Below are 8542 nucleotides of genomic sequence, written 5' to 3'. Positions count from 1 at the left end.
AGTTCTGATTAAAATAAGGAAGATTTTTTCATAAAATCCAGATATACTTGAATTACAGAATTACAGCTGCTCAAACAATGGGAAGGGGAGAGATGACATTTCAAATTTTTCCTTTCTTTTTCTTTATTTTAATAGAATTAATTGCTTTTAAGGGCAGAAGGGGATTTCAAATGAATAAATTAATTAATATTTCCTCACTTGTTTTGTCAACATTCAAAATATTAATGCAAAATTTCCTGGAAATACAATACTTCAGAACAGGTTGACCAGTTTGATAAAGGGAAATTCTTTGCAGAGTTCAGATGCCAGTTGGTCTCTTCAGAGCTGTAAAGTCCCTTTAGAGTTTAGACAGTCCACGGATGACAAACCTGATGAAGGAAAATAATCTCTGTCTTAACTGAATATCTTCATTCCTGTTTTCCTCAAGGCATCTTTCACCTCCTTGTTCCTGAGGCTGCAGATAATGGGGTTCAAAGTCGGAGTTACCACTGAGTAGAACAGAGAGAGTAACTTGTTCACACCTGGAGAAAAGCTGGATTTGAGGCGCACGTACATGATAAGGGCCATCCCACAGAACAACGTCACGACAATGAGGTGTGAGGAGCAGGTGGAAAATACCTTGCACCTGCCTTCGGCAGAGCTAATTTTAAGGATAGTGGAGATGACAAAGGTGTAGGAGACCAGGATCAGCAACAATGGCAGAATGAGGATGATAGCAGCACCCACGATGATCTGGATCTCATTCCAGTAGGTGTCCCTGCACACCAGCTTCAGCAGTGGCTGGATCTCACACAAGAAGTGGTTGATAATATTGGGTCCACAAAAAGGAAATGTGAAAATAAAGATTGTGTGCTCCAGGGCCACCAGCATGCCACAGATATATGAGCCACCAGACAGCTGGATGTAAACTCTCTTATTCATGATGGCTGTGTAGCGCAGTGGGTTGCATATGGCACAGTAGCGGTCATAGGCCATAGCAGCTAGGAGGAAGCACTCTGTTCCACCAAAGAATAGAAAGAAATACATTTGTACAGCACAACCAGCAAAGGAGATGGTTTTGTCTTCTGAGAGGAGGTTGGCCAGCATCTTGGGCAGAATGACCGAGGTGTAGCAGATCTCCAGGAAGGACAAGTTCCCGAGAAAGAAATACATGGGGGTGTGAAGGGCTGGATCAACACTTATGGCAATGATTATGAGGATGTTGCTGTCATAAACAGATAGCTAAGGGTTACTGTTCTTTTACCTGTAAAGGGTTAACACAGAGAACCAAACACCGGACCAGAAGACCAATCAGGAAACAAGACTTTTTCAAATTTGGGTGGAGGGAAGTTTTGGGTGTGAGTCCTTTGTCTTTGTCTGCTCTCTTTCTCAGCTCTGAGAGTGATTTTTCTATCTCCAGGCTTTCTAATCTTCTGTTTCCAAGTTGTAAGTACAAGGATAGTAAGACAATAGGTTTATATTGGTTTTTTTGTATTTACATGTGTGTAGTTGCTGGAATGTTTTAAATTGTATTCTTTTGGAATAAGGCTGTTTATTCACTTTTGTTCTTAAGCAATTGACTCTGTATATTGTCACCGTTATACAGAGCCTATTTTTAATGTCTTTTTTCTTTCTTTTTATGTAAAACTTTCTTTTTAAGACCTGTTGGAGTTTTCTTTAGTGGGGACTCCACGGAATTGAGTCTGCAGCTCACCAGGGAATTGGTGGGAGGAAGAAGTCAGGGGAAAAATCTCTTTGTGTTGGAGTTACTAAGCCTGACTTTGCATACCCTCTGGTTAAGGGGGAAGAGAGATTAGCTCTCTCGGTACTTGTGTTTCCAGGACTTGAAACAGGGAGGGTAGAATCCCTTTGTTTAGATTCACGGAGCTTGCTTCTGTATATCTCTCCAGGAACCCAGGGAGGGAACACCTGGAGGGGAGGAGGGGGAAGGGAAATGGCTTATTCCCCTTTGTTGTGAGACTCAAGGAATCTGAGTCTTGGGGTTCCCCAGGGAAGGTTTTGGGGAGACCACAGTGAGCTAGGCACTGTATAATTCCTAGCTGGTGGCAGCAATTACCAGGTCCAAGCTGGTAACTAAGCTTGGAGGTTTTCATGCTAACACCCATATTTTGGACGCTAAGGTCCAGATCTGGGAAAAATGTTATGACATGGTGGCAGAGCGGTGGGATAAAGATAGAATCCAGAAGCCAGTAGGAATATTATATTTTTCTTTTCTCTGCTAGGGGCTTTTAAGCAGAGAGGGTTTGGTTTTAAAAGGAACCAGAGAAAAATTTTTTTTCTATTCTCTCCTGGCAGTAGCTTGCATATTAAGCAAGGAACCATTAAGGAACTATTAAGTGTCTTTTGTTATACTATAGCACTCCCATTGAGAGTCAAGTACCCAGCACAATACACATGCAAATAAAGTGGTTTTTCTGGTTTACTTCTTATTTAAAAGATTAGCTAGAGGAAGAAAGAAAAAAAGGCACTGTTGCTAGGCAAACCCCAGGAGACAACAGAGCCAGCAGTTCAGACAATAAACACCAGAGGGCACCCCAACACAAGAAAACAGGAACCATGACTTCTAAGGCAAAAATGGAGGTCAAGGTACAAATCAAAGACGCCGAGCACAGGCGAGATAGAGAAAAAAAACTACAAGAGATGGAGCTGAGGGAAAGAGGAAAAGAGGCTACCCACAGGAGAGAGTTGGAACTCCTGAGGGAAACCCACCGGCAGGACCTGGAATTAGAAAAGGATATGCAACAAAACACAGCCAATCCTAACAACCCTTCGCCAATACTTGTTCCACAGCACAGGAAATTTCCCACCTACAAGGCAGGTGATGACACCGAGGCCTTCCTGGAAAATTTTGAAAGAGCCTGTCTTGGGTACAGCATCTCTGAAGACCAGTACATGGTAGAATTGAGGCCACTGCTCAGTGGACCCTTAGCAGAGGTGGCGGCTGAAATGCCAAAGGACAGAATGAACGATTATAAACTGTTTCAAACCAAGGCCAGATTAAGAATGGGGATAACCCCGGATTATGCCCATTGGCGTTTCAGAACCCAAAAGTGGAAACCAGATGTGTCATTTCCCAGACACGTCTACTATGCTGGGAAAAATTATGAGGCCTAGATATCAGGAAGCAATGTTAAATCCATAGATGAACTGCACCTCCTCATACAAATGGAGCAGTTCTTGGATGGTGTTCCTGAGGACATAACACAGTACATACAAGATGGAAAAACCAAAAATCTCACCGAGGCGGGGGAGATTGGAGCCAGATGGATGAAAGTGGCAGAAAGCAAGAAAGCTACTGTCAAGGGGAACGAATACCCCAGAGGGCACACGGACAATAAACCCTACAACCGAGGGCGACCAAAGACCCCACCTACAACCCAAGGAAAGCCACAGACACACTATTCTCCCACCTCACCAGTCTCCAGTAACTCACCTCGACCCAGTGACCAGTCAGCTGGAAGATGCTTCAAGTGTAATGACCTGGGACATATAAAGGTCAACTGCCCAAGAACCCCAACCGAGTGCAAGTCGTTACACCACCATCACACCAAAGATCCCCAGGCCCAGATGCCTCTCAAATACCTTTGGAGCGAAGGGAAACTTTGAGAGTGGGCGGAAAGAAGGTTACTGCGTGGACAGACACGGGGGCACAAGTGTCAGCTATCCACCAATCCTTCGTAGACCCCAAATTCATCAACCCAAAGGCCCAAGTGACAATTTACCCCTTCATGTCACAAGCTGTAGACTTGCCTACAGCTCAACTGCCTGTCCAGTACAAAGGCTGGTCAGGAAAGTGGACTTTTGCAGTCTATGACAATTATTCCATCCCCATGCTACTGGGGGAAGACTTGGCCAACCAGGTGAAGCAGGCCAAGAGAGTGGGAATGGTTACACGTAGCCAAACCAGGCAAGCTTCCAGACCCATTCCTGTTCCTGAACCGTCCACAGACGCCCCGTCTGTGTTACCAGAGACCCAGACAGAGGTAGTGGACCCGGATTCCATGCCAACCACTGAAACAGCCACAACACCTCCAGTCCCAGGCCCGGAACTGGAACAGCAACCAGAACCAGCAATCGCAACCACATCTTCAAACTCAATGCCAGAGGGCGCCAGCGAGCCAGAACTGGCAGAAGCAACAGACACCCATACCCAAAAGGCTCAGCCAGAGCCTGAAATACCCTCAGGTGCACCAGCAGAGAGCAGTTCACCAGCAACGGAAACAACCCCATCACCTACATTGCTTCCAGAGGGACCAAGTCCAAGTCCCCAGTCTGAGGAAGAACTGGTGACCCCAGCCTCAAGGGAACAGTTCCAGACTGAGCAGGAAGCAGACGACAGCCTTCAGAAAGCTTGGGCGGCAGCACGGAGCACCCCACCGCCTCTCAGCTCTTCTCACCGATCCCGGTTTGTTATAGACCAAGGACTTTTATATAAGGAGATTCTTTCTGGTGGACACTGGGAAGAATGGCAGCCGCAAAAACAGTTGGTGGTTCCAACTAAGTACCGGGGGAAGCTCTTAAGCTTAGCCCATGATCATCCCACTGGCCATGCTGGGGTGAACAGAACCAAAGACAGGTTGGGGAAGTCCTTCCACTGGGAGGGGATGGGCAAGGACGTTGCCAAGTATGTCTGGTCTTGTGAGGTATGCCAAAAAGTGGGAAAACCCCAAGACCAAGTCAAGGCCCCTCTCCAGCCACTCCCCATAATTGAAGTCCCATTTCAGCGAGTAGCTGAAAAAGACACCCAGAGGAAAGCAGTAAGTACTGACTTTCGTGGACTTTGCTACCCGATGGCCGGAAGCAGTAGCTCTAGGCAACACCAGGGCTAACGCTGTGTGTCAGGCCCTAACAGACATTTTTGCCAGGGTAGGTTGGCCCTCCAACATCCTTACAGATTCAGGATCTAATTTCCTGGCAGGGACCATGCAAAAACTGTGGCAAACTCATGGGGTGAACCACTTGGTTGCCACCCCGTACCACCATCAAAGCAATGGCCTGCTGAAAAGGTTTAATGGAACTTTGGGGCCATGATACGTAAATTCATCAATGAATATTCCAATAATTGGGACCTAGTGTTGCAGCAGTTGCTTTTTGCCTACAGGGCTGTATCACATCCCAGTTTAGGGTTTTCACTATTTGAACTTGTGTATGGCCACGAGGTTAAGGGGCCATTACAGTTGGTGAAGCAGCAATGGGAGGGGTTTACCCCTTCTCCAGGAACTAACATTCTGGACTTTGTAAGCAACCTACAAAACACCCTCTGACACTCTTTAGCCCTTGCTAAAGGGAACCTAAAGGATGCTCAGGAAGAGCAAAAGGCCTGGTATGGCAAACAGACCAGAGAACGTTCCTTCAAGGTAGGAGACCATATTATGGTCTTGAAGGCGCAACAGGCTCATAAGATGGAAGCATCATGGGAAGGGCCATTCACGGTCCAAAAACGCCTGGGAGCTGTTAACTACCTCATAGCATTTTCCAATTCCTCACTAAAACCCAGAGTGTACCATGTTAATTCTCTCAAGCCTTTCTATTCCAGAGACTTACAGGTTTGTCAGTTTACAGTCCAGGGAAATAATGCTAAGTGGCCTGAAGGTGTCTACTACGACGGGAAAAAAGACGGTGGCGTGGAAGAGGTGAACCTCTCAACCACCCTGGAACGTCTGCAGCGGCGACAAATCAAGGAGCTGTGCACTAGCTTCACCCCATTTTTCTCAGCCACCCCAGGACGGACTGAACTGGCATACCACTCCATTGACACAGGTAATGATCACCCCATTAGAATCCCACCCTACCGGGTTTCTCCTCACGCCCAAGCTGCTATAGAATTGGAGATCCAGAACATGCTACAGATGGGTATAATCCACTCATCTACCAGTGCATGGGCATCTCCAGTGGTTCTGGTACCCAAACCAGATGGGGAAATTCGCTTTTGCGTGGACTACCGTAAGCTAAATGCGGTAACTCGTCCGGACAACTATCCAATGCCACGCACTGATGAGCTATTGGAGAAGTTGGGATGTGCCCAGTTCATCTCAACAATAGAATTAACCAAGGGATACTGGCAAGTACCGCTAGACGAACCTTCCAAGGAAAGGTCAGCATTCGTCACCCATGCGGGGGTGTATGAATTTAATGCCCTTTCTTTCAGGCTTCGAAATGCACCCGCCACCTTCCAGAGGCTGGTAGATGGTCTACTAGCAGGACTGGGAGAATATGCAGATGCCTACCTCGATGATGTGGCCATTTTTTCAGGTTCCTGGCCCGAACACCTACTACACCTGGAAAAGGTCTTTGAGCGCATCAGGCAGGCCGGACTAACTGTTAAGGCCAAAAAGTGTCAAATAGGCCAAAACAGAGTAACTTACCTGGGACACCAGGTGGGTCGAGGAACCATAAACCCCCTACAGGCCAAGGTGGATGGTATCCAAAAGTGGCCTGTCCTGAAGTCAAAGAAACAGGTTCAATCCTTCTTAGGCTTGGCTGGGTACTACGGGCGATCTGTACCACACTACAGCCAAATCGCTGCCCCACTGAGCGACCTGACCAAAAAGACCCAGCCAAATGCAGTTAAGTGGACTGATGAATGTCAAAAGGCTTTTACCCAGCTTAAGGCGACGCTCATGTCTGACCCTGTGCTCAGGGCCCCGGACTTTGACAAGCCATTCCTAGTAACCACAGCTGCATCTGAGTGTGGTATAGGAGCAGTTCTCATGCAGGAAGGACCGGATCACAACTTCCATCCTGTCGTGTTTCTCAGCAAGAAACTGTCTGAGAGGGAAAGTCACTGGTCAGTCAGTGAAAAGGAATGCTATGCCATTGTGTATGCCCTGGAAAAGCTACGCCCATATGTTTGGGGACGGCGGTTCCAGCTACAAACGGACCATGCTGCGCTAAAGTGGCTTCATATTGCCAAGAGGAACAACAAGAAACTTCTTCGTTGGAATTTAGCTCTCCAAGATTTTGATTTTGAAATTCAGCACATTTCAGGAGCTGCTAACAAAGTAGCTGATGCTCTCTCCCGTGAGAGTTTCCCAGAATCCAGTAGTTAAAAAGTGTTCTTAAAATGTAAAAGTCTGTTAGTTATATACTTAGTGGTATATGTAAAGGTGCATGTGTTGTATTAATCTGTTTATTTTAAAGTTCTAGGAGGAAATCGCCGCCAGTGAGGTTCCCCACTGTCTGCAATTTGGGGGGCGTGTCATAAACAGATAGCTAAGGGTTACTGTTCTTTTACCTGTAAAGGGTTAACACAGAGAACCAAACACCTGACCAGAGGACCAATCAGGAAACAAGACTTTTTCAAATTTGGGTGGAGGGAAGTTTTGAGTGTGAGTCCTTTGTCTTTGTCTGCTCTCTTTCTCGGCTCTGAGAGTGATTTTTCTATCTCCAGGCTTTCTAACCTTCTGTTTCCAAGTTGTAAGTACAAGGATAGTAAGACAATAGCTTTATATTGTTTTTTCTGTATTTACATGTGTGTAGTTGCTGGAATGTGTTAAATTGTATTCTTTTGGAATAAGGCTGTTTATTCACTTTTGTTCTTAAGCAATTGACTCTGTATATTGTCACCGTTATACAGAGCCTATTTTTAATGTCTTTTTTCTTTCTTTTTATGTAAAGCTTTCTTTTTAAGACCTGTTGGAGTTTTCTTTAGTGGAGACTCCACGGAATTGAGTCTGCAGCTCACCAGGGAATTGGTGGGAGGAAGAAGTCAGGGGGGAAATCTCTTTGTGTTGGAGTTACTAAGCCTGACTTTGCATACCCTCTGGGTAAGGGGGAAGAGAGATTAGCTCTCTTGGTACTTGTGTTTCCAGGACTTGAAACAGGGAGGGTAGAATCCCTTTGTTTAGATTCACGGAGCTTGCTTCTGTATATCTCTCCAGGAACCCAGGGAGGGAACACCTGGAGGGGAGGAGGGGGAAGGGAAATGGTTTATTCCCCTTTGTTGTGAGACTCAAGGAATCTGAGTCTTGGGGTTCCCCAGGGAAGGTTTTGGGGAGACCACAGTGAGCTAGGCACTGTATAATTCCTAGCTGGTGGCAGCAATTACCAGGTCCAAGCTGGTAACTAAGCTTGGAGGTTTTCATGCTAACACCCATATTTTGGATGCTAAAGTCCAGATCTGGGAAAAATGTTCTGACAGTTGCCCAGCATTGTGATGATGTATATGCATAGAAATACCACAAACAGAATGATATTCCCGTCTGTGTGGTTAGAGAAGCCAAGTATGACAAACTCAGTCACGGAGGTCTTATTTCTCATTTTTTCCTTGATCAACATATGTCATCTTGAGAAATAAAAAGAAAAACTACATATTAGTTTGGTATAGTGAATTAAATTTATTTGTCTATTAATCTATGTTCTTTCACCTCTCTCTCCACGGAACCATAACTCTGCCTGTCTGATCAGGACTGAATCAGGACTGACACCATTTTGGACCAATTCTCTTATCACAACACACTAAATCCAGAGTAACTTCACTGAAGTCAATGGTTTCCAGTCTTTCCTCAGTATCGCTAGCTTTATATTAGTGTATGTTAATAAA

General features: G+C 45.8%; 1 protein-coding gene across 1 annotated transcript; it reads right to left on the bottom strand.

Annotated features, from left to right (window-relative positions):
* Positions 1-393: 393 nt before the first annotated feature.
* Positions 394-8277, bottom strand: LOC127031263 (olfactory receptor 10C1-like). The gene is made up of 2 exons (XM_050918019.1): positions 8145-8277; positions 394-1205 (listed from the first exon to the last, which is right to left on the bottom strand). The coding sequence occupies exons 1-2, from the start codon at positions 8275-8277 to the stop codon at positions 394-396; spliced, it is 945 nt and encodes a 314-aa protein (XP_050773976.1).
* Positions 8278-8542: the final 265 nt, after the last annotated feature.

The sequence above is a fragment of the Gopherus flavomarginatus genome, chromosome 11 (assembly GCF_025201925.1).
Source record: "Gopherus flavomarginatus isolate rGopFla2 chromosome 11, rGopFla2.mat.asm, whole genome shotgun sequence".
Classification (NCBI taxonomy): domain Eukaryota; kingdom Metazoa; phylum Chordata; order Testudines; family Testudinidae; genus Gopherus; species Gopherus flavomarginatus.
This window is presented reverse-complemented; position numbering and strand designations above follow the sequence as displayed.